This window comes from Callithrix jacchus, chromosome Y (genome assembly GCF_049354715.1).
Source record: "Callithrix jacchus isolate 240 chromosome Y, calJac240_pri, whole genome shotgun sequence".
Classification (NCBI taxonomy): Eukaryota; Metazoa; Chordata; class Mammalia; order Primates; family Cebidae; genus Callithrix; species Callithrix jacchus.
In genome coordinates, this window is record NC_133525.1 from 5,276,035 (window position 1) to 5,302,460 (window position 26,426).

The 26,426-nt window shown below is 47.8% G+C and overlaps 1 protein-coding gene across 1 annotated transcript; it reads right to left on the reverse strand.

Moving 5' to 3' along the window:
- Window positions 1–798: 798 nt before the first annotated feature.
- Window positions 799–26,364, reverse strand: LOC118150463 (uncharacterized). The gene is made up of 2 exons (XM_078364511.1): window positions 24,810–26,364; window positions 799–2,045 (listed from the first exon to the last, which is right to left on the reverse strand). Exons 1-2 carry the CDS (start codon window positions 25,703–25,705, stop codon window positions 1,988–1,990), a joined length of 954 nt encoding a protein of 317 aa, XP_078220637.1. The 5' UTR covers window positions 25,706–26,364; the 3' UTR covers window positions 799–1,987.
- Window positions 26,365–26,426: the final 62 nt, after the last annotated feature.

The following is a 26,426-nucleotide window of genomic DNA, read 5'->3' on the forward strand; positions in this document are numbered from 1 at the left end:
GTACTTATAAAATATGGTTTTTCAGACTTTTTCTCTTAGCCTTTGACCCTGTTCTGGAGCAGGTGGAGGTGCTTGTGTGAATCTTATGGCAGGTTTTTCTGCCTTGTGCTCGGGCTCCCACGTTGAGACCCTGCCCAGGGAAAGCTGAGACCCGCGAGTGTGAAGTGCGGTGCTCCTCTGTGTACAGGGTGAGAATATGTTCTGTGTTCTCAGACATGGAGAAAGCAGACCTCCTTTAGGAAAATGACCTCAGAAGAGCTTGGGTGTTAAAATCATCATGGGAGCTCTGACACTGCCTTTTTAGTGGTTATTTTAATAGAAGGCATCCCTTCCCACACCTATGGAGACCATACGAGAGGCATCTCATTTTGTAGATGCAGCCAGATGCCACCCGGCTCACACTTTGGGATCCCAGCACTTTGGGAGATTGAGGTGGGCGGATCACCTGAGGTCATGAGTTTGGGACCAGCCTGGCCAACATGGGGAAACCCCATCGCTACTAAAAATACAAAAATCAGCCAGGCATGATAGTAGGAGCTTGTCATCCCAGCTGCAGAGGTTGCAGTGAGCTGAGATCGTGCCACTGAACTCCAGCCTGAGGGACAGAGCGAGACTCCATCTCAAAAAAATAAAAAAATGTACCAAGAGCAGACTGTACCAAGCTCAGGTGATAAATGCATTTCCACCCGTACTTCTCTGCAGGGCCCATGAATACTCTGTCTGTCATCCAAATGCTACCAAGCTAACAGTATGCAGGGTTCTGTTTTCACAGTGACACAAAGACCCACACCTGTGCTGTGTGGTTTCAAAAAATATTTTATTTTCTGGGATAGCCATAATTTCTCAGCTCTGTCTTTGTGGCCTCTCTGCAGACAGAGGAGGTGGAAGCTACGACAGCCTCGGAGGTGGCACACATCACACCTACAAACACGGAACGATGGGAGCTTCTAGAAAATGCTCACCAGGGTGCATATGGACAGGATGGTGAGTGGGTGACCAGGGCTGCTGTCGGTCCAGGGCATTCAGAGAGACCAGTGTTCGGCCCGCCTTCGTCCTCATCTCTTCACTCTCGTGAGTTAAAGGAAGCAGAAGAAACACAGCGGAGAGTCCTTTGTGGCCACTGGACCGGGCGTTGCGGCTGTCACACGTAATGAGATTTGAGAAGGTGCATTAGGCATCAGGTGGAATCTGATGGTCACAAGTGAGAGATTTGCTTCCAGAAATTTCCGGGACTCTTGTTCTAGGTGCAGAGTCTCTCGTTTGTATTTGTAGGGCAATGCTGTTCTTCCAGAACGTGACTTTTCCTTTTCTGCAACAGGCAGGAGAGGAATATTCGGGGTCACTTGGCAACAATAAGGACGAGGAGTCTCTTCCCCGGGGGATCTGGTCTGCACTTGAGAGGAAGTGATCTCGCAGGGGACGAAGTCTGTATCAGGTTGATGGCGGGGACAGCATCGGAGAGTTAAGTGCGGAAACCCCCCAGTGGCACCTACTTTAACGATGGCATTCTCTGAAGCTGGTTTGTCCTCTGGTTGGGTCTAGCCAGTAATAAGAGTCAACACTTCTACTGGGGTACCTGTGGGCATGGTGACCCCCGTGAATTCCGACTCTGCACAAGAGGAAGGAGCGTGAAACTTCACAACAGACTGGGCCAGGCAGGTGGGCAGAGCTGGCTGGATGGGACCTCGAGGGTGGATGGAGGTTACAGATGCCAGCATGGCCCCGGAGGTGACACTGCCCATGAGTCCCGGCTGCCTGGTGATGGCTTGGCAGAAGGAGTGATGGGCGGGGGAGATGGCCTTAATCCTGACTGACAGTCCTCCCACCCTTCAACCCCCGCAGGGAAGCTGCGTTGACATGCTGGTGGACAGTCTTCAGAGCAGGGCGGAGCAGTGACCTTCAGAGATCCTCCCTGCACGCTGCAGTCCTAGCCTGTGGGTGCTGGCTTCCCAGGGTGATGTGCCCACAGCTCCCTGGCTGGCACCTGTCATGCATGCAAACACATGACTCCACAGCCGCCAGCGTTCTCCAGCGCCTTAGGGGACCTAAGTAGATACAAAGAAAAGAGGGAAAAAAAGAGGAAGAAAAAAAAATGAATGGCGATCTGATGAAAGATTACACCCCTCCCCCATCCTCTGCTCTCCTTGGAGACAGCGTGTGCCCCTGTTACCCAGGCTGGAGCACAGTGGGGGGACCATACCTGTCATCTTGAACACCTGGGCTTAAGCAATTCTTCTGCTTCAGCCTCCTGAGTTGTTAATGCTACAGGTATGTGCCACTAAGCAGATAATTATTTTTATTTTTTGTCTTGTTAAGTTTCCCAGGCTCGTGTTGAACTCCTAGGCTCAAGTGACCCTCCCACCTCAACCTCCCAAAGTGCTGTGCTGACAGATAGGAGTCCCTGAGCCCAACCAGTCCACTCCTTCAATGCTACTGACAAGTCATTTCACCCAGCACATGGGTTCTTAATATCACACTCACATAAAAAGAACCAGGGCCCCTTGAAATAATGGTGAACTCTTAGCATGGAGCTGGATGCTACAGATAAGCCCAGACCATCTTCTCGTACCAGAAACTAAGGAAATTGCATTTTCTGGAATACCCATACATCTAGCTCAAACACAAAAATCTCCAAGACAACAAGACGGGGGTATGTCAAAGAGACACGAGTCCCAACCTGAGGGAGCTTCTGGTGCTCAAAGCTGAAACAGTCTAGGCAATAAAATAAAATATTAGATGGTAACCAAAGCAATGAATCATTGAATAAATACGTAAGTGAACGAGGACAGTCAAATCCACCTTGCAGAATAGTTCCAAATAATTTATGTTGATTTTTTTTTTCTTTTTTTTTTTTTTTTTTGAGACAGACTGTCGCTCTGTCACCCAGGCAGGAGTACAGTGGCATGATCTTGGCTCATTACAACCTCTGCTTCCTGGGTTCAATTGATTCTCCTGGCTTAGCCTCCCGAGTAGCAGGGATTACAGGCACCCACCACCATGCCCAGTTAATTTTTTATATTTTTAATAAGGATGGGGTTTCACCAGGTTAGCCAGGATGGTCTCGATCTCCTTACACCGTGATTCACCTGCCTTGGACTCCCAAGGTACTGGGATTACAGGCGTGAGCCACCGCGCCCGGCCTTGTGTAGTTATTTGATGAAATACAACTCCCCATTTCTTTAACTGTGGGTTGCATGTACAGACTTCCTTTGAAAGCGCATGATGAGGGAGAATAATGACTTCATATCGGAGGAATCTGACAAACACCGCCTCAGCGCTGATCATGGCCAACATCCACAGTCATCGGACAGGCTGACGGTCTGTATCTTGATATGATGTAATGGGAATGACTGTTCATCTCTGCAGTCATCCAGCCCAAAACCAACCACCCTAGTCTCACCATGAGAAAAGTTGCAGACAAATCCCAACAGAGGGACAGCTTGGCAAAATACCTGACCCATCCTCCTCAACACCATGCTTCCTGTTTAGTCCACAGGACTGTGGGAAGTAGAAAAGTTCCTTTGTAAAGATTCCTTATGGCCAGGCGTGGCGGCTCACATCTGTAATCTCAGAACTTTGGGAGGCCAATGTGGGTGGATCATGGGGTCAAGAGATTGAGATCATCCTGGCCAACATGGAGAAATGCTGTCTTTACTAAAAATACAAAAATTAGCCGGGCGTGGTGGTGTGTGCCTGTGGTCCCAGCTACTCGGAAGGCTGAGGCAGGAGAATTGCTTAACCCAGGGAGGAGGAGGTTGCGATGAGCTGAGATTGTGTCACTGCACTCCAGCCTGGGTGACTGAGCGAGACTCCATCTGAAACAAAACAAAACTTTAGCTCTTGCATGAACTAATACTGTGAGAACTCACTCATTACCACGAGGGCAGCACCAAGTCACTCATGAGGAATCCATTCCCATGACCAAAATACCTCCCACCAGGCCTCTCCTGCAATGCCGGGGATGCTACTTTAACGGGAGATTTGGAGGGAACAAACACCCAAAGGATGCCGGTTCATCTGAACCAACATGGGCTGTAAGTGTACAATGCACACTGGGTTTGAACAGGTGGTGTGAAAAAAGAATGCACACTATCTCATAACTATATGTGCAATTCTAATATATTCTAAATAACTATATATACAATTCTAAATCTATTCTAAATAACTATATATACATATTAAATCTATTCTAAATAATTATATATACAAATCTAAATCTATTCTAAATAACTACACATACAGTTCTAATACATTGTAAATAACGATATATACAATTCTAAATCTATTCTAGATATATACAGTTCTAAATCTCTTATATGTACAATGCTAAATCTATTCTAAATAACTATATGTACAATTCCAAAATCTATTCTAAATAACCATATATACAATTCTAATATACTGTAAATAATATATACAATTCTAAATAATTCTAGCTACCTACATATACAATTCTAATATACCGTAAATAACAATATATACAATTGTAAATAATCCTAGCTATACCTATATATACAATTCTAAATATATTTACACACATATCTCAAAAATATAAATTTGAAATAAATTATGTGTATACGCATATAACTATTTTATATGCTTATGAAATGTGCATATTCATTTATGACATTTATAAATATATGTTTATATAGAAATATAGATATATTTTTTCAGATGGAGTTTCACTCTTCTTGCCCAGGCTGGAGAAAGGTGGTGTGATCTTAGCTCCCTGCAACCTCTGTCTCCTGGATTTAAGTGATTCTCCTGCCTCAGTCTCCAGGGTAACTGAGATTATGGCTAACTTTTTGTATTTTTAGTAGAGATGGGTTTCTTCATCTTGGCCAGGCTGGTCTCGAACTCCTGACCTCAGGTGATCCACTCACCTCAGCCTCCCAAAGTGCTGGGATTATAGGCGTGAGCCACCGTGCCCAGGAAGAAATATATCCTAATAAAGTGTGTACACATTTAACATTAAAAAAATAAAATATAAATTTATATATTTATATAAATATACATTCTGAAATTAGACTTTTTATATAGTGATAAAACAACTATGTTTATACATAAATATAATAAAATTCTTTACAAATTTAATACATTGAAAAATATACATAAGCTATAAATTTGTTTCTGTAAATATAAATATATATGTTGAAATTAGACTATTTGATATAGTGATTAAATATATTTATAGGAAAACATTTTAATAAAATTTGTACATATTTAATTAACTTAAAAATACTGAAACTGTAACTTCATATATTTAAGTAAATATAAAAATATACATACATGGCCGGGCGCAGTGGCTCAAGCCTATAATCCCAGCACTTTGGGAGGCCGAGGCGGGTGGATCACGAGGCCAAGAGATCGAGACCATCCTGGTCAACATGGTGAAACCCCGTCTCTACTAAAAATACAAAAATTAGCTGGGCACAGTGGCGCGTGCCTGTAATCGCAGCTACTCGGGAGGCTGAGGCAGGAGAATTGCTTGAACCCAGAAGGTGGAGGTTGTGGTGAGCCGAGATCACGCCATTTCACTCCAGTCTGGGTAACAACAGGGAAACTCTGTCTCAAAAAAAAAAAAAAAAAAAAAAAAAAAAAAAAATATATATATATATATATATGTATATATACACACATACATGTTAAAATGAGACTATTTTATATAGTTATTAAATACACATATTTGCATACAAATATATTGTAACAAAATTTGTACAGATTTAATTAATTTAAAAACATACATAAAGTATGCATTTATACATTTATGTAAATATCCATTTATATACCTGTTAAAAGGAGACTTTTATAGTGATTAAATGTATTAAAATTGATTTCACCGTTTTCATTTTACTCCTTTGTTAATGTATTTAACAAAGAGTTTTCAATTGCTTATGTGGATCATATTTTATTTTATTTTATTTTTGAGACAAAGTCTCAGTCTGTCGCCCAGGCTGGAGTGCGATGGCAGGATCTCAGCTCACTGCAGCTTCTGTCTCCTGAGTTCAAGCGATTCTCCTGCCTCAGTCTCCTGAGTAGCTGGGATCACAGGCATGTGCTACCATGCCTGGTTAATTTTTGTATTTTTAGTAGAGATGGGGTTTCACCATGTTGGCCAGGCTGGTCTCAAACTCCTGGCCTCAAGTGATCTACCTGCCTTGGCCGCTTAAGGTGCTGGGATTACAGGTGTGAGCCACTGTGTCTGGCTAATTTTTGTATTTTCAGTAGAGACGGGGGTTTCACCATGTTGGCCAGGCTGGTCTCAAGCTCCTGACCTCAAGTGATCTGCCCACATTGGCCACTTAAAGTGCTGGGATTACACATTTGAGTCACTGCATCTGGCTTATTTTTGTATTTTTAGTAGAGACGGGGTTTCACCATGTTGGCCAGGCTGGTCTTGAATTCCTGGCCTCAAGTGATCCACCCGCCTTGGCCTCCCAGAGTGATAGGATTATAGGCGTGAGCCACCTTGTCCAGCTCATATTGTATTTCTTTCTTTCTTTTTTTTTTTTAAGATGGAATTTTGCTCTTGTCACCCAGGCTAGAATAGTGCAGTGGTGTGATCTCGGCTCACTGTAACCTCCGCCTCCCGGGTTCAAGCAATGTTCCTGTCTCAGCCTCCCAAGCAGCTAGGATTATAGATGCCAACCACCATGCTGGGCTAATTTTTTTTTAAAAGTATTTTTTAGTAGAGACGGGGTTTCACCATGTTGGCCAGGCTGGTCCTGAACTCATGACCTCAGGTAATCCACCCTCCTTCGCCTCCCAAAGTGCTGCAATTATAGGCATGAGCCACTGTGCCTGGCCCATATTGTATTTCTAACGGGTAGAATTGTTGTAGACCCTGAAATCCTGGGTCATCCAGGGAAAATGCAGAAACAGGGCTCCGGGTCCATCACTAGAGTGCTGGCTGGGGCTGTAGCCACATGGATGTGTTCCCCAGAAGCCCCATGATGTTCATGGACACTGGGCTGCCACTCCTCCTCGAACCCCATTTGACCCCAGCCCCTCCACCTCAGACAGTGGCAGAACTCTTCATCAAGGAAGATTCAGTGCCCCTTGGGACCTGTCCTTATTCCAGGAAATCAATTGGAGCAACTGAGAAGTGACTACATAGTTATACTGAGCACTTGGGATGAAGGCTGAGTCCACAGGGGAGTCCTTGATACTTTCACAAAGAATTCAAAACCTACTGAAAAGTGCTTTCTGGCCAGGTGCGATGGCTCACGCCTGTCATCCCAGCACTTCGTGAGGCTGAGGCTTGTGGATCAGCTGAGATCAGGAGTTCAAGACCAGCCTGGCCAACATGGTGAAACCCCTTCTCCCCTAAGAATAAAAAAATGTACCGGAGATGATGGTGCATGTCTGTAATTCCAGCCACTTGGGAGTCTGAGGCGGGGGAATCAACTGAAACCAGGAAGCGGAGGTTGCAGTGAGCTGAGATCACACCACTGCACTCCAGCCTGGGGAGCAAAGGTGAAACTCCATCTCAAAAACAAAGGGGCTTTCATTCACTCGAGTATCTCAAATGTTCACTAGAATGCCATGTACCAACTCCTGAATTGCTTCTGTTGGTGAGAGAATGGGTTGATCCCCCAAAGTAATCATGACACTTAACTAACCCCAGGACCCAGTCCCAGCCAATTCAGCTTTTGAAAGGAGCCTAATCCTTGCCAGTTCAAACCAGGTGTTCCAGCTTTCCATCTGCTCTTTTCCCGACCTGTAACTCCATGAATCTTATCTTTAAGAATGGGTGGGGGTTGGGCCCCATGGCTCACGTCTATAATCCCTATAATCCCAGCACTTTGGGACACCAAGGCAGGCAGATCACCTCAGGTCAGGAGTTCAAGATCAGCCTGGCTAACATGGTGAAACCCCGTCTCTACTAAAAATACAAAAATTGGCTGGACGTGGTGGCCTGCACCTGTAGTTCCAGCTACTGGGGAGGCTGAGGCAGGAGAATCACTTGAACTCAGGAGGCAGAGGTTGCAGTGAGCTGAGATTATGCCACTGCACTCCAGCCTGCGAGACAGAGCTAGATTCCATCTCAAAACAAAAAGAAAGAAACAAAAGGAATGGGTAGGTCTCCACCAATTACTGTGTCTTTCCCTGAGACTGATGCTCAGCAGACACAGTCAGATGGCCAACAAGATGGGGTAGTTTGAGAGGCACAGAGGGTGGCCTTAGGGTTTGGGGAGGCACCTTCATGGAAGCATCCCTGGACTGCTTTCTGACACAGTGATTCTGGGAGGTCCCGGGAAAACGTGAAAATACACCCAGAGGCATAAACCTAACAGTCAGGCTGTCTGCCCTACTCCAGGGAGCAGGAGGAGTGCCAGAGGGAACAGGGCACAGGATGATGGGTTTGCGTTTGACCTGCACTGTGGGGAGTAGAAAAGTTCCTTTTTAAAGTTTCCTTTCTTGTTAAAGAATAAGTGTTGTAACCAAGCAAGTCAGACGGAACCAAATTAAGACGTTCTGAGTTCCAAATTAAGAGTCCTTTGGCCGGGCACGGTGGCTCATGCCTGTAATCCCAGCAGTTTGGGAGGCCAAGGCAGGTGGATCACGAGGTCAAGAGATGGAGACCATCCTGGTCAACATGGTGAAACCCCGTCTCTACTAAAGATACAAAAAATTATCTGGGCATGGTGGCGCGTGCCTGCAATCCCAGATACTCAGGAGGCTGAGGTAGGACAATTGCCTGAACTCGGAAGGTAGAGGTTGCGGTGAGCTGAGATCGCGCCACTGCACTCCAGCCTGGGTAACAAGAGCGAGACTCCGTCTCAAAAAAAGGAAAAAAAAAAAAAAAAAAAAAAAAAGAGTCCTTCATCAGCCAGCAATCGAGAGTCAGCTCCCGCTCAAAATCTCGATTTCCCTTTGTGCCTTGTTTAGGTAGGGAAGGGGGAGCCTAGCTGAAGAGGAATTTTACAGAAGCAGAAAGAGCAAGTCAGTAGGAGGCATTAAAGATGGCAGCAGGGGGAACTTCCCATACAGCCACTAAGAGGGGTGTTCCGCTGCTTTCTACGCAATCATCAAAGGGGAGTTCCTCACAGTAGCAGGTGGGCTTGCCAAGCAGGCTGTGGTTACATTACAACTGTGAAGAACAGTATGCTTCATACTTTAACGCTTCAAGGCATCTAAGTGCAGCACGACCCAGCTATGCACCTGTGGGGGCTGTGGCAGGGAGGGAGAGGCCGGGCTGGAGCTTACTGCTGAGATGGAGTCAGGTAGGCTAACCCGAGTTAGGGGACTACATAGGTGTGCTGATAACTCTTTGTGAAGCCCTATGCTATGCAGCTGTTAGACACGCCGTGCTCACAGGCACGTGGTATATTCTACATCCTTGTACTTTCACCGAGATATCAGTGCTGGACGTGCTCACAGGCGTGTCCCAGCTCTCCATGGCTTTCACCTGTTTAGAAAAGTTTTAAGTTGTCAGCCAATCAGGTTTTAGTTTAGATGGTGAGGTCTGGCTCCAGCCATTGGAGATCAGACACAGCAGTAAGGATGACCCCCATATGTGTAAGCGATAAATGTGTGTGTTTTCCTTTATTCCTTGTACTCTTGTGGTACGATGGCTAGTGAGGGTCCCCTTCCTGTAGCACAGGAAGTAAAAATTGCGTTGCTGAAAGATCCTCTGTCTCAGTGCTAACTTTTTCTTGCGGCACCAAACATCTGTTTCCAGCATGCATTGATTATGTTCCAGGTACGGCATGCGTTTCAGAGTCACTTTCTAGATCTCCAATCTTCATACACAAGAAGCTTTATCAGCTCCTTGCTTTCTCTGCTTCCTTATAAATCCTGGAGGCAGAAGGCCCTCAGGGGAGAATTATGGTGCTCAACCTTAGTGGTGGACGTTGTCCAGGTGAGTTGGACTTCAGGCACCACGTCTATTGAGTGACGATCATGTTCCTTACCTGCTAACGCTTATGTGGATAAGGTGTGGTCATAAGGTGGGTTCCCCAGAAACAGAGATTGAGGTTGAGATTCAAAGGAAGAGAGCGATTGCAGACGAAGGGAGGGAAGCCTGGTTAAAAAGGCACTGAGCCAGCCAGGCACGGCGGCTCATGCCTATAACTCCAGCACTTTGGGAGGCCAAGGTTGGCAGATCACAAAGTCAGGAGATAGAGACCATCGTGGCCAACATGGTGAAACCTGTGTCTACTAAAAATGCAAACTTTAGCTGGATGTAGTGGTGGACACCTCTAATTCCTGCTACTCAGGAGGCTGAGGCAAGGGAAGCTTTTGAACCTGCGAGGTGGAGGTTGCAGTGAGCCGAGATCGTGCCACTGCACTCCAGCCTGGTGACAGAGTAAGACTCCATCTTAAAAAAAAACCAAAAAAGGCACTGAGCAATGATTTGGTCTCAGGACATATCTCAACCTGATCAGTAGCAGGCTCTGGAACACAAACTGAGCTGCAGAATTTGCTGCATTTCAGCATGGAAGTGTGTGTGTGTGTGTGTACACGCATGCATATATGTGCATATGTGTGCATGCATGAATGATCCTATGTCCCGTGGCTTCCACTACCTGGAATGAACCTTGCACTAGCTTTAACTGGAGAGTCTGCCTTGACCTTCAGGGCTGCGCTGAGGATCATGATGGCTGAAAAATCTCCTCCCAGCCCCACTGGAGTTCTTCCTCCGTGTTCTGGAGCACAGAGACTGTGAGGTCTGTCTGCCAGATGTTTTATGACATGCTGTCTGCACTTCTTTTATACCCAGGATCAAAATGCACCACGGTTATCCAATAACCTTGCCATGTCCCCAACAGGGAATTTATACTGAGAGAGCAGAAGCCACGTGTGCCCAGCATTACAGCTGCTGGTACGGAAGAGCCGGGAAAGGTTTGTTAGAGGAGTGTTTCAGGCTAAATGGTGTCTCTCTGAAATTCCTATGTGGAAACCTTAGCTCCCATTGTGATGGTAAGAGATAACGATGTGAAAATTATGTCATTAGGGTGAACCCTCATCCAAGAGGACTGGGGTGCTTATAAGAAGAGGAGGTGAGGACACAGACACACACAGAAGGATGACCCTGTGAGGACACAGGAGAGAGTCCTCAGGAGGAGCCAGCCCTGCCCACACCTGAATCTCAGACCTCCAGCTTCCAGAGGTCTTCCAGAGGACTGTGGGAGAATCAACGTCTGCTGTTTCTAAGCCACCCAGTCTATGGTATTCTGTGACAGCAGCCTGAAATGGACTAAGAGATATCAAAAGAAGAAGAGATGAGGACACAGACACAGAGGGGCGACCTTGTGAGGACACGGGGAGAAGACGGCGTCCACAAGCCCAGGAGAGAGGCCTCAGGAGGAGCCAGCCCTGCCCACACCTGGATCTCAGACCTCCAGCCTCCAGGACTTGGGGAGTCAATATCCCTTGTTTATACCCCGAAGTTTGTGGTCTTTTGTTACGGTAGCCTTAGCAAACTACTGCAACGAGTGAATCAAACAGTCCACAGCTTGCAATTCTAGCCATGCCACATGTGGCTGCTTACGTTTAAATCAATTAAAGCTCCGGAAAAATAAATATTCAAGCCTTGAATGAATCCACGCTCAACAGCCACTTGTCCTTCCTGGTTGCAACGCTGGCGCTGCCGTCCTGCTCACGAGTCCTGCTGTCGGTTGAATTAATTTTCCTGCCCCCGAGGAAAGCATGCCTTATCTCTCTGCACTTCTGAAGGTTACTGTGCCACCCACCATTTGTCCCCAGATGGGGAACCCCTGCAGGAGGGAAGGGAATACTGAAATGCTGATTGTGCCGGGTGCAGTGGCTCATGCCTGTCATCCCAGCGCTTTGGGAAGCCAAGGTGGGTGGGTCACCTGAGGTCAAGAGTTCGAGACCAGCCTGGCCAACATAATGAAACCCCATCTCTACCAAAAATACAAAATTAAGCAAGGCGCAGTGGCGCATGCTCATAATCACAGCTACTCAGGAGGCTGAGGCAGGAGAATCACTTGAACCTGAGAAGTGGAGGTGGCAGTGAGCCAAGATCATACCATTGTTCTCCAGCCTGGGTAACAGAGTGAGACCCTGTCTCAAAACAAAACAAAACAAAACAAAAAAACAAAAAAGCAGTTAAAAAAATGAAAAGAGACCAGGTGTGGTGGCTCACGCCTATAATCCCAGCACTTTGGGAGGCCGAGGTGGGTGGATCATGAGGTCAAGAGATCGAGACCATCCTGGTCAACAAGGTGAAACCCCGTCTCTACTAAAATACAAAAAATTAGCTGGGCATGGTGGCACGTGCTTGTAGTCCCAGCTATTCAGGAGGCTGAGGCAGGAGAATTGCCTGAACCCAGGAGGCAGAGGTTGTAGTGAGCCGAGATCGCGCCATTGCACTCCAGCCTGGGTAACAAGAGCGAAACTCCATCTCAAAAAAAAAGAAAAGAAATAATATTTGCATTGAACAGGGTGGCTCATGCCACTGATCCTAGCACTCTGGGAGGCTGAAGCAGGAGGGTCAGAGACCAGGAGTTTGAGAACAGCCTGGAAAACCTGGGGAAACCCTATGTGTTGCTTACTGTGGTGTCACATGTCTGTAGTCGCAGCTACTCAGGAAGCTGAGGTGAGAGGATCACCTGTAATCCCAGCTACTCTCTGGAGGCTGAGGCCGGAGAACTGCTGGAACCTGATCTCGTCTCACTGCAGCCTCCACCTCCTGGCTTCAAGAGATTCACCTGCTTCAATCTCCCCAATAGCTGGAATTACAGGTGCCTGCCATCACACCCAGCTAATTTTTCTTTTTCAGTAGAGACAGGGTTTCACCATGTCAGCCAGGCAGGTCTCAAACTCCTGACCTCAAGTGATCTGACCACCTCGGCCTTCCCAAAGTTCTTTATTCAGTTAGATAGTTTTTTTTTTTCTTTTCTTTTGTCTTTTGTGGTAGGTAAGATCTAATTTCCATGTTATCGTAATTTCCATGTTATCGTAATTCCCGTTAGAATTGTCCATCAGTGTCATACTAAAAGATGAAATATATATATTTTTTTGAGATGGAGTTTCACTCTTGTTACCCAGGCTAGAGTGCAATGGCATGATCTCGGCTCACAGCAACTTCCACCACCTGGGTTCAGGCAATTCTTCTGCCTCAGCTTCCTGAGTAGCTGGGATTACAGGCACATGCCACCATGCCCAGCTAATTTTATTTTTTTGTATTTTTAGTAGAGACGGGGTTTCACCATGTTGACCAGGATGGTCTTGATCTCTTGACCTCGTGATCCACCCACCTCAGCCACCCAAAGTGCTGGGATTACAGGTGTGAGCCACCACACCCAGCCTAAAATATGAGATATTAAGGAAAACTGGCCAGGTGCGGTGTCTCACGCCTGTAATCCCAGCACTTTGGGAGGCCGAGGGAGGCGCATCACCTGAGGTGAGGAGTTTGAGAGAGCCTGGCCAACACAGTGAAACCCCGTCTCTACTAAAAATACAAAAATTAGCCAGGTGTGGTGGCAGGTGCCTGTAGTCCCAGTTACTGAGGAGGCTGAGGCAGGAGAATCGCTTGAACCTGGAGGCGGAGGTTGCGGAGAGCCGAGATCACGCCAGTGCACTCCAACCTGGGCGACAGACTGAGATTCCGTCTCCAAAAATAAAAATAATAAAGAAAATCATGGTAACTCACTTAGCTTCCATCGTGATGTGATCTACACTTCACACAGGTGGGAATGAGCAATGAGGAGTAGTGCATCGAGGTGCTGTGATCAGACCAGCATTGACGGATGGGCTTGGGGGACACTTAGCTTTTCTCTTTCCCTAATGACGTCCATCCATTTTCCCTGAGGGTGTTCATGAGCATTCTGGGTGGTGGTCTCACTGACGACCTGAATCATTGCATTCATGCAAACAGCGCCAAGGGATGGCTATGCATCGTCACCTGAGGAGTCAGACACAGGTGGAGGCGGGTGGAGTGGAGGGTGAGTCTGGTTAGATGGTAAGAGACAGCACAATGACGTGAAAAACCGCCTCTGCTGGCTGCTGGCAACACGGCTTTCAGATCCCCAGTGGGCAGTTCTTTATCTACTGCTTATTTATTCTGAGACAGGGTCTCCCTGTCTGTCAGCATGGTGGAACTCTCTGTTATCTTTCGGCCTCCTCCCCACTCCTCTTTTACAGACATCTGCAATGCAGGCAAGTTGCAATATGAACACCTGTGGAGCAGGGCCGGAGGGGAGGAGATGGAAAAGGACCTTCGTTTTAGGGTGAAGGAGGAGAAGAGGGTTACTGAGCATCACAGTAACCCGAGCAACATTCCCAACCTCTATATTCATGAACTCAGAACAGCTTTGAGAGCAAGAGCGACATTTTCAACCCGATTCTTTTTTTCCCGTTTCACTTATCTTGAATTCCAAAATGTTTATTTCTGCTAAAGAACTTTGTTTTTTTTCAGTGATATAAAGTTGGAAGGTATGTAAATATTCTTTTTTTTTTTTTTTTTTTATGGAAGCCTCAAAATAATCCCATCTTTTTTTTTTTTTTTTTTTTTTATTGGATTATAGGTTTTGGGGTACATGAGCAGAGCATGCAAGACAGTTGCGTAGGTACACACATGGCAGTGTGCTTTGCTTTTCTTCTCCCCTTCACCCACATTTGGCATTTCTCCCCAGGCTATCCCTCCCCACCTCCCCCTCCCACTGGCCCTCCCCTTTTCCCCCCAATAGACCCCAGTGTTTAGTACTCCCCTCCCTGTGTCCATGTGTTCTCATTTTTCATCACCCACCTATGAGTGAGAATATGCGGTGTTTCATTTTCTGTTCTTGTGTCAGTTTGCTGAGGATGATGTTTTCCAGATTCATCCATGTCCCTACAAACGACACGAACTCATCATTTCTGATTGCTGCATAATATTCCATGGTGTATATGTGCCACATTTTTCCAATCCAGTCTATTATCAATGGGCATTTGGGTTGATTCCAGGTCTTTGCTATTGTAAACAGTGCTGCAATGAACATTCGTGTACATGTGTCCTTATAGTAGAACGATTTATAGTCCTTTGGATATATACCCAGTAATGGGATTGCTGGGTCAAATGGAATTTCTATTTCTAAGGCCTTGAGGAATCGCCACACCGTCTTCCACAATGGTTGAACTAATTTACACTCCCACCAACAGTGTGAAAGTGTTCCTATTTCTCCACATCCTCTCCAGCATCTGTTGTCTCCAGATTTTTTAATGATCACCGTTCTAACTGGCATGAGATGGTATCTCAATGTGGTTTTGATTTGCATCTCTCTGATGACCCGTGATGACGAGCATTTTTTCATATGTTTGTTGGCCTCATATATGTCTTCTTTCGTAAAGAGTCTGTTCATATCCTTTGCCCAATTTTGAATGGGCTTGTTTGTTTTTTTCCTGTAAATCTGCTTGAGTTCTTTGTAAATTCTGGATATCAGCCCTTTGTCAGATGGGTAGACTGCGAAAATTTTTTCCCATTCTGTTGGTTGCCGATCCACTCTAGTGACTGTTTCTTTTGCCGTGCAGAAGCTGTGGAGTTTCATTAGGTCCCATTTGTCTATTTTGGCTTTTGTTGCCAATGCTCTTGGTGTTTTGTTCATGAAGTCCTTGCCTACTCCTATGTCCTGGATAGTTTTGCCTAGATTTCCTTCTAGGGTTTTTATGGTGCCAGGTCTTATGTTTAAGTCTTTAATCCATCTGGAGTTAATTTTAGTGTAAGGTGTCAGGAAGGGGTCCAGTTTCTGCTTTCTGCACATGGCTAGCCAGTTTTCCCAACACCATTTGTTAAACATGGAATCCTTGCCCCATTGCTTGTTTTTGTCAGGTTTATCAAAGATTGTATAGTTGTATGTATGTTGTGTTGCCTCCGGTGCCTCTGTTTTGTTCCATTGGTCTATATCTCTGTTTTGGTACCAGTACCATGCTGTTTTGATTACTGTAGCCTTGTAGTATAGTTTGAAATCCGGTAGTGTGATGCCCCCCGCTGTGTTCTTTTTGCTTAGAATTGACTTGGCTATGCGGGCTCTCTTTTGGTTCCATATGAAGTTCATGGTGGATTTTTCCAGTTCTGTGAAGAAAGTCAATGGTAGCTTGATGGGGATAGCGTTGATTCTGTAAATTACTTTGGGCAGTATAGCCATTTTCACGATATTAATTCTTCCTAACCATGAACATGGAATGTTTCTCCATCTGTTTGTGTCCTCTCTGATTTCGTTGAACAGTGGTTTGTAGTTCTCCTTGAAGAGGTCCCTTACGTTCCTTGTGAGTTGTATTCCAAGGTATTTTATTCTTTTTGTAGCAATTGCAAATGGCAGTTCGCTCTTGATTTGGCTTTCTTTAAGTCTGTTATTGGTGTAGACGAATGCTTGTGATTTTTGCACATTGATTTTATATCCTGAGACTTTGCTGAAGTTGCTTATCAGTTTCAGGAGTTTTTGGGCTGAGGCGATGGGGTCTTCTAGGTATACTATCATGTCGTCTGCAAATAGAGACAATTTGGCTTCCACCTTTCCTATTTGAATACCCTTTATTTCTTTTTCTTGCCTGATTGCTCTGGCTAGAACTTCCAGTACTATATTGAATGGGAGTGGTGAGAGAGGGCATCCTTGTCTAGTGCCAGATTTCAAAGGGAATGCTTTCAGTTTTTGCCCATTCAGTATGATATTGGCTGTTGGTTTGTCATAAATAGCTTTTATTACTTTGAGATACGTTCCATCGATACCGAATTTATTGAGGGTTTTTAGCATAAAGGGCTGTTGAATTTTGTCAAATGCCTTCTCTGCGTCAATTGAGATAATCATGTGGTTTTTGTTTTTGGTTCTGTTTATGTGGTGAATTACGTTGATAGACTTGCGTATGTTGAACCAGCCTTGCATCCCTGGGATGAATCCTACTTGATCATGATGAATAAGTTTTTTGATTTGCTGTTGCAATCGGCTTGCCAATATTTTATTGAAGATTTTTGCATCTATGTTCATCATGGATATTGGCCTGAAGTTTTCTTTTCTCGTTGGGTCTCTGCCGGGTTTTGGTATCAGGATGATGTTGGTCTCATAAAATGATTTGGGAAGGATTCCCTCTTTTTGGATTGTTTGAAATAGTTTTAGAAGGAATGGTACCAGCTCCTCCTTGTGTGTCTGGTAGAATTCGGCTGTGAACCCATCTGGACCTGGGCTTTTTTGGTGAGGTAGGCTCTTAATTGCTGCCTCAACTTCAGACCTTGTTATTGGTCTATTCATAGTTTCAGCTTCCTCCTGGTTTAGGCTTGGGAGGACGCAGGAGTCCAGGAATTTATCCATTTCTTCCAGGTTTACTAGTTTATGTGCATAGAGTTGTTTGTAATATTCTCTGATGATGGTTTGAATTTCTGTGGAATCTGTAGTGATTTCCCCTTTATCATTTTTTATTGCATCTATTTGGTTGTTCTCTCTTTTATTTTTAATCAATCTGGCTAGTGGTCTGTCTATTTTGTTGATCTTTTCAAAAAACCAGCTCTTGGATTTATTGATTTTTTGAGGGGTTTTTCGTGTCTCAATCTCCTTCAGCTCAGCTCTGATCTTAGTAATTTCTTGTCTTCTGCTGGGTTTTGAGTTTTTTTGATCTTGCTCCTCTAGCTCTTTCAATTTTGACGATAGGGTGTCAATTTTGGATCTCTCCATTCTCCTCATATGGGCACTTATTGCTATATACTTTCCTCTAGAGACTGCTTTAAATGTGTCCCAGAGGTTCTGGCACGTTGTGTCTTCGTTCTCATTGGTTTCGAAGAACTTCTTTATTTCTGCCTTCATTTCGTTGTTTACCCAGTCAACATTCAAGAGCCAGTTGTTCTTATCTGGTGACCCACAGACTTGCTTCTTTGTGTTTCCTCCCCGACTTCCACACCTCCCTTGGGGAAATACACAAGCAAGCAAGACCCCTTCTGAGGCTGCCTGTTCCTTCCTTCCCTCCTTCCTTCCTTCCTTCCCTCCTTCCTTTCTTCCTTCCCTCCCCCTTCCCTCCTTCACTCCCTCCCTCCTTCCTTCCTTCACTCCCTCCCTCCTTCCTTCCTTCCCTCCTTCCCTCCCTCCCTCCCTCCCTCCTTCCTTCCTTCCCTCCTTCCTTCCCTCCTTCCTTCCCTCCCTCCTTCCCTCCTTCCCTTCCTCCTTCCTTCCTTCCCTCCTTCCCTTCCTCCCTCCTTCCCTCCTTCCTTCCCTCCTTCCTTCCCTCCCTCCTTCCCTCCTTCCCTTCCTCCTTCCTTCTTCCCTCCTTCCTTCCTTCCCTCCTTCCCTCCCTCCCTCCTTCCTTTCTTCCCTCCCTCCTTCCTTTCCTTTCATTCCTTCCCTCCTTCCCTTCTTCCTTCTTTACCTCCCTCCCTCTCTTCTTCCTTCCTTTCCTTCCTTCCCTCCCATCCTTCCTCCCTCCCTTCTTCCCTCCTTTCTTCCCTCCTTCCCTCCCTCTGTTCTTCCTTCCTTCCCTCCCTTCTTCCTTCCTTCCTCTCTGTCTTTCTTTCTCACTCTCTCTCTCTTTTTGCTTTTTTTTCCCCCCCCATGCTGGAGTGCAGTGGTCCAATCTCAGCTCATTGCAGCCTCTGCCTCCTGTATTCAAGTGATTCCCCTGCCTCAGCCTGCTGAGTAGCTGGGATTACAGGCATGTGCCACCATGCCTGGCTGACTTTTGTATTTTTAGTAGAGATAGGTTTCCCCATGTTGACCAGGCTGGTTTGGAACTCCTGACCTCAAGTGATCTGTCGCCTCGGCCTCCCAAAGTGCTGGGATTATGGGCGTGAGCCACTGTGCCTGGTCCCTTTTTGTTCTTTCTTAGAGATGAAGTCTCAGTATGCTGCCCAGGCTGGTACTGAACTCCTGTACTCAAGCAAGCCTTCCACCTCGGCCTCCCAACGTGCTGGGATGACAGGGGTGAGCCACTGTGCCCTGCCCTTAATGATCAGCGTTAGAAAGTTCCTCTAGCTGAGCATGCCCTCTCATAAGTCCCAGCTACTGTCCCTCGACTTACTGTCTACATGTTCTTAAGCTTTGCTCCATCTCAGGCTTCCATACGACTCAAATTTGCCCACTTCCCTCCAGTCTTCTTGCACAGAAGCTGAAGTTTCCAGGAGGCCCTCTCTGCCGCGTGGGGGACCTTCCCCTTAAGTTTGGAAGGCTGCAGAAAGCAAGTACGGCGGCTTTTAGAAGGGTCTTCACATTATATGGGAAAGCAAGCAAAACGCATTTAGGGTCACTTTTTCAGAAGGTTCACTTTAAGGCTCTTTTTTTTAAGACTCATAAAAATCTTTACAATTGGGAATAAATAAAATATACTTGCTGGGCGCCGTGGCTCACATCTGTAATCCCAACGCTTTGGGAGGCTGAGGCAGGCAGATCACTTGCGGTCAGGAGTTCGAGACAAGCCTGGCAAACGTGGTGAGACCTCGCCTCTACTAAAAACACAAAAATTCGCCGAGCGTGGTGGCGCATGCCTGTAATCCCAGCTACTCAGGAGGCTGAGGCAGAATTGCTTGAGTCCAAGAGGCCAAGGTTGTGCCACTGCACTCCAGCCTGGGCGACAGAGTGAGACTCCTTCTCAAAATAATAATAATAATGTATATACATATATTAACATGGCCTTTTAAAATAAGAGAGTTTTCCTTACACTATGGACATAACTAATAACTTCTAAAATACAGAAAAACTGTTGAATTCACTTTTTAAATTTTTTTATGACTGATTGTCAATATGCATTAAAAAATACACCAAAAGCCTGAAATCCCAGTACTTTGGGAGGCTGAGGTGGGTGGATCCCGTGAGGTCAGGAGTTCAAGACCAGCCTGGCCAATGTGATGAAATCCGTTTCTAGTAAATAGTCCCAAAATCAGTCAGGTGTGATGGCTCAGGACCATGGTCCAAGCCACTCGGAAGACTGAGGCATGAGAACTGCCCGAGGCCGGAAGGCGGAGGTTGCATTGAGCCGAGACTGCATCATTGCACTCCAGCCCTGGTGACAGAGCCAGACCTGTCTTAAAAATAAAATACATAAAATATGTTAAAAATGGAAACCTGTGTGAGCAGTGTCTAGAAATAATTAGCAGTTATTCCATAATCAATTTTTAAAAACTTAAAAGAAAATGACTAATTTTAAACCCTAAAAGAGATCTGAAAGTAGAAACATAATTTAAAACTTCTGGGTGATTTTATATACACACATGCACACACCACAAACACACACACACCCCACAAACACACCATGGCACAAGCACACACTCCACAAACACACACACCCCCCACAAACACAGCATACCACAAACATACACACCACAAGCACACACACCACACACACACCACACATACCCCACACACACCCTACAAACACACACTCCACACACACACCACAAACACACATACACCACAAACACACACACCAGACACACATACACCACACACACACCATACCACAAACACACACACCGAAACACATACACACACCAGAAACACACCATATCACACACACACCACACACACACCACAAACACAGCATACCACAAACATACACCCCACAAATACACACCACAAACACACACCCCCCCCACAAACACACACACCCCACAAACACACCATGGTGCAAACACACACACACCACGAACACACACACTACAAACACAGCATACCACAAACATACATACCACAAACACACACACACCCCACAAACACACCATGGCACAAACACACACACACCACAAACACACACACCACAACACACACAGCACAAACACACACACACCACAAACACACCATACCACAAACACACACACCACAACACACACACACCCCACAAACACAGCATACCACAAACACAGCATACCACAAACATACACACCACAAACACACACACCCCACAAACACACACCCCCACAAACACACACCCCACAAACACACCATGGTGCAAACACACACACACCACGAACACACACACCACAAACACAGCATACCACAAACATACACACCACAAACACACACACCACAAACACAGACACACCCCATAAACACACCATGACACAAACACACACACACCACAAACACACACACCACAACACACACAGCACAAACACACACACACCACAAACACACCATACCACAAACACACCCACCACAAACACACACACACCCCACAAACACACACACCACAAATACACCACAAACACACACACCCCACAAACACACCATGGCGCAAACACACACACACACCACAAACACAGCATACCACAAACATACACACCACAAACACACACACCACAAACACACTACAGACACACACACACCACAGACACACCCTACCACAAACACACACACCACAAACACACCATACCACAAACACACCCACCACAAACACACCGACCACAAAAACACACACCACAAGCACACACACACTACAGCACACACACCACAAACACACCATGCCACAAACACACCCACCACAAACACACACACCACAAACACACACATCACAAACACACACACCACAAATACACCATACCACAAACGCACACACACCACAAACGCACACACACCACAAACACACACCACACACACACCACAAACACACACGCCACAAGCACACCATGCCAGAAACACACACACACCACAAACACACACACACACCACAGACACACATGTTTGCTACAGATTCATGAGTAAAAGCTTGGTGGCCGATGAGTTTTTTCTTTTATTCTTGGGGAAGTTACATAACGTTTTTTTTCCAGCCTTATTTTTCTGCTCTGTGTAATTGGGGTACTAATTATATTCCTCTTGCTGTCAGAGGGTAAAATACAATGTACATAATATTATTGTAACTTCAGGTTGGTGCCGAGTCAAACACTCAGCAACTATTCGGTCTAATGGTTATTTGTAGGAAAGCACAGGTGTTTTGACAGTACTCTATCCACCCCTGCATCCGTGGGCTGTCCACAGAAAATTAAGATAATAGCTCAGAGGTTTCTGACTTGTCGGACTCTTCCCGGCTTTATTGAGTGTCCTTCTGCTCAGTTAGGTTTTATGCTTCTAGGTTCCAGCAAAGCATCCTGAGTGGCCATGCGGCTGTTGTAAAACTCACACACTCTCTCTCTTCTTTAGGTGTGAAATATGCAAATGGACTGGGCCACATGGCTCACGCCTGTAATCCCAACACTTTGGAAGGCTGAGGCAGGTGGATCACTAGGTCAGGAGTTCGAGACCAGCCTGGCCAACATGGTGAAACCCCATATCTACTAAAAATACAAAACTTAGCCAGGCGTGGTGGCAGGTGCCTATAATCCCAGGTCCTCGGGAGGCTGAGGCAGGAGAGTTGCTTGAACCTAGGAGGCAGAGGTTTCTGTGAGCTGAGATTGCACCAGTGCACTCCAGCCTGGGTAACACAGCAAAGAAAATACCAAAATGGTCACGATGATCTAAGGACTCCCTTGGTAAACGGATGTGAACTCCCTTGGTAAACCAGTGTGAACTGGTGGATATAAAAGAGGATCCCAGAGAAGAGCCACAAGGGGAGAAAGAAACCCAATCTCTAGCCAAAAGCTCCAAGTGTGAGTCTGTGTCACTTCCAGTGACAGCTCTGCACTGACCCGCTGGGTGACCTTGACTTCTACCTGCTTTGGTTTCTGTACCTGAAACAGGAGTGTTAGCGGCAACCTGGCGTCTTCCCAGGCCGGTGGCATAGATTCGGAAGAACGCCGCAGGGGAAGGTGTTTTGTACATCACGCAGGAGGCTGCACAGGCCCGAGGCCGTGTGATTTCCTTCTGTGTAAAGGCTTCCGGTTCTACCCTTGTGTACTTGGGGGAAGAAGAGTATCTGCCAGGGGTGTTAGTGTTCTTCTTCCACAAGAGTGTTAATTAGCTGTGTGCCTTGTGACTTGCTGCACGCCCTGCCATTTGAATTCTGAAGCCCTGCGTTTTGTTCTGATGATATGAGGAGGCTTTCAGCGGGCACGGCAGTGACTACTAAGTAGGAAATTTAATGTAATCGTTCATAGAAAATCAATATGTAGATGGCTAGTTTCTAATTCATGACAGGACATTCTCGGGGAAACTGAATAAACATTGCTCTGTTGAAATTGAAATTTTATGTAAGAAGACTAATCCAAGACAGGCTGAGAATGTATAGCTCTAAGAAATCACCAGATGGGACTCGGACCCAGCTGTCATGTTTAGGGGGAGGATGATTAGTGGCTGAAATCTGGTTTCGGTGGTAACTGCGTTTTCATACCTTTCCCACACAAGCACCACTAATGATGGATGCCCACAGCCCTGTTTCCTCCCAGACCCTCACCTGAGAAACAGGCTTCTTGGGTTGAATCTTCCTTCTTCTATTGGACTAGACCCTTGGGAATGTGCTTGGCTTAATTTTGGATTCCCTGGGTGGGATGTCCTAGGTGAAGCTCAGTAGCCTTTTCCTCCATTCGGGGAATAATCTGCAAAGCATCCCATTTTCGATTTTCCTAATCAAGCGTCTACCCTGTTTCTTTCCAGTTAATTTCATACCAGCAGCACAGGCAGCGCTTCAAACACACCGGTCTGTTCTGCTGTCAGAGAGTCTTTGTGAACTGAGCTGTAAAAATCGTAGATTTGGGTAAGTGACCTGGGAGTTGGGGGTGGGGGGGACAGGCTGAGGACAGGCCTGTCCTGTCCCGGAGGCGAGCCTGACAGCTGCCCCCAACCGCGCTTTGCAGACTCCGGCTTCTGTGGCTTAGGTGCTGCAGAATCACTCACTGCCTCGGCTCCAATTTTGACTACAGAAAACAAACACGCGCGCGCGCGCACACACACACACACACACATTCACACTCACACCCTAACCATCCCAAATCACACATTCGCAGTCCCATTGAATTTCCAAAGACTCTCAGGACAAGCAATCTATACATTATCCTAGGATCAAAAGTCCCAGGATTTTTTTTGTCTCCTTAACCCTTAAGTGTCTGGAAACTGAATCACGGAGGAATCCACAAACCTAAACAACGCGCAGAAAAGCTCAGTAAGATCCGAGGTGAGCCCCCAAACAGCTGCTGTCTGCCCTGATTACCAGAGGGAGACATCCCAGCAGGTTGCCCGTGCATAAAGTGGGTGTTTTTCCTCACAGGGTTCCCCCCCACCCAGAGAAATATTCAAAGGGAGGCAATTTTCTGTCTCAGAAGGTGTTTATTTAGTCAAAGATTGCTTCACCTTCCCAAACTTGCCCGTCACAATTGGTGTGGGACAAAGCCTCATCATTGTCACGTCCGTCACTCTCCCTTCTGGAGCAGGGGCCAGAGGACTTTAAGGGACAGCTCCTACCCCCGCTGCACCCCAGGCTTCCCTGGGGGCACCTGGAGGTGTGGAAAAGGCAAAAAGGCTTCCGACCTGGTTTAAATTCTGTTTTCCATTCGTCCCTAGAGGTGTGCCTTGGCGGTGGATGACGCTCACTCGGTTCCCAGCACTGCGCTCAGCGGGTTTTTTTTTTTTTTTTTTTTGTCAGTAGAGGTGATAGAGCACCTGAGTGCGGGGTCCCCACCGCTGGGGCAGAGGACTGGGGACCCGATAGCGCGTGGTGTGCAATAGCGCACAGACCCACCCGAGAGCCCGCGCGTCCTGCTCCCCGGGTGGCGGCCACAGGCGGGAGCGCGTCTGGTCCTCGGACCCAGGGCGCGCAGTGGGTGGGAAGGTGGGACGGACCTGGAGGAGCAGGGCGGGCCGGCGCCCACCCCTCTGCACTGCCGCCTGCCGCTTCCCGTGTCCCCAGGGGAACCCCGGGCTCCGCGCATCCTCGGGTTCGGTATCGCGTCCGGATCTGGCGCCCTCCCCGAAGTTGGGGCTCCCCCGCCCTGGCCCCATGAGCGGCCGCGCGACTGCACTCACCGGCTCTCCCCGGCGCGTCGCTGAAGGTCAAGGCCAGGAGGCGGTGCAGGGCCGGCGGCGGGGCCCGGGGCGGGGGTCTCGAGCGCCAAGCTGAGGGCACCACGGGACCGCTCAGTCCCCAGGGCCCTCTCGCCGCGGACGCCCCCCGCGTGGCGGCCCGGGGGTCCCGCGACGCTCAGATGCCGTGGTCGCAGTCCACATCGCGGCAGATGTACCAGAGAATCACGTAGAGGATGAGGAGGATGGCGAAGATGAACAGGGTCACCAGGATCACCTTGGTCACCGGCGAGATGAGAGACTGCATGGCCCCGGCGGGGCGCGCGGGCGGGTGGGGGGCGTGCGGGGGCGCGGGGCGCGGCGCTCACGACCCCCGAGAGCGCCCGGAGCCCCGCGCCGGCCCCGCGCGGCATCCGCAATGCTCCTGCCCGGGACGGACGCTGCGTGGCTGCTCGGAAGCCGGAGCGCTCGGGTGCGGGCGGCTGCGCGCGGGGCTCCCACCCCCCGAGTCCCCGCTGTTGGCGTTCACCGGGCCCGGCGGCCGCAGGGCTGGGCGGGGGGCGCTGGGGGCCCGGGGAGCTGGAGGGAGGAGGGGGCGGCTGCCATGGGGAAGAGCCGGAGGCACACGACGCGCCAGGTAAGTTCTCTGAAAACTTGGGCGGCGGCGGCGGCGCGGTGACAGGTGGAAACGCCAGCCCCCCGGGGCAGCAGCGCGCAGCGGTCCACGGGCGGAGGCGGCGGCGGGGGGCGCGGGGGCGGCCGGAGGAGCGGGGGCGCGGGAGGGAGGCGCGGGGGCGAGCGCGCGGGGACGGGCTGCGGCGCGGGGCAGGAGCCTCCCTTCGCGGATGCGGAGGTGCGGGGAGAGCACGCGTTTCCACTCGCCCCGCGAGCCTCTCCATTACCCTCCCACCGCCCTGCCTTCCCTCCACCACTCTGTCCCGCGCAGCGCTGAGTGGTGGATGTCGCCCTCCTCCTGGTGTTGCATGTCACCCCTTCTTTGGGAGTCCCCTTTTTTCGTCTTTCCCCCACTCACACCCTGCACCCCGGTATTGGTGAGCAGGGATATTCCCGTAAAAGAAACAGGGTGCTAACGGAGAGACGCGGCTGACCCTTCTCTGTCCCTCTCTCTCTCTCTGTGTTGGACACGGAAGGGGCTTTCAAGTTGCGCCCAACTCATAGCTAACCCCAAGCATAACAACCCCAGAAAGAAAAAAAAAAAAAAAAAAAAAAAAAAGGGACAAACGCTTACCCCGAGGCACGGCTTACATAAGGGAAGGGAAGACGCTGGTTCTGTGATGGAGGGTGCTGCGGACGTCTCGGTGTGAGAGTCACAGCCCGTGATGAAGGCTGATGTCCGCACAGCCTTGGTGTAAGAATGCAGCTTCTGCCCTCGCATCTCAGAAGGCCCTCTGTCCCACGTTTGTCTCTTACTCTTTGGGGTGTACCCCGGGGAATGGAAAGACAGGTGCCCCGGTATGCACATTTTCCCTGATGGCTGAGCTATATTTAGGGCTGATCTCTGGTGGAGACTTGAGCAGGTCAGAGCAGAACACAGAAGGCCCAAGGAGCGCAGATTCTTGGGAAAGGACGCAGTTCCTCCCCAGCTGCGCATCCCGAATC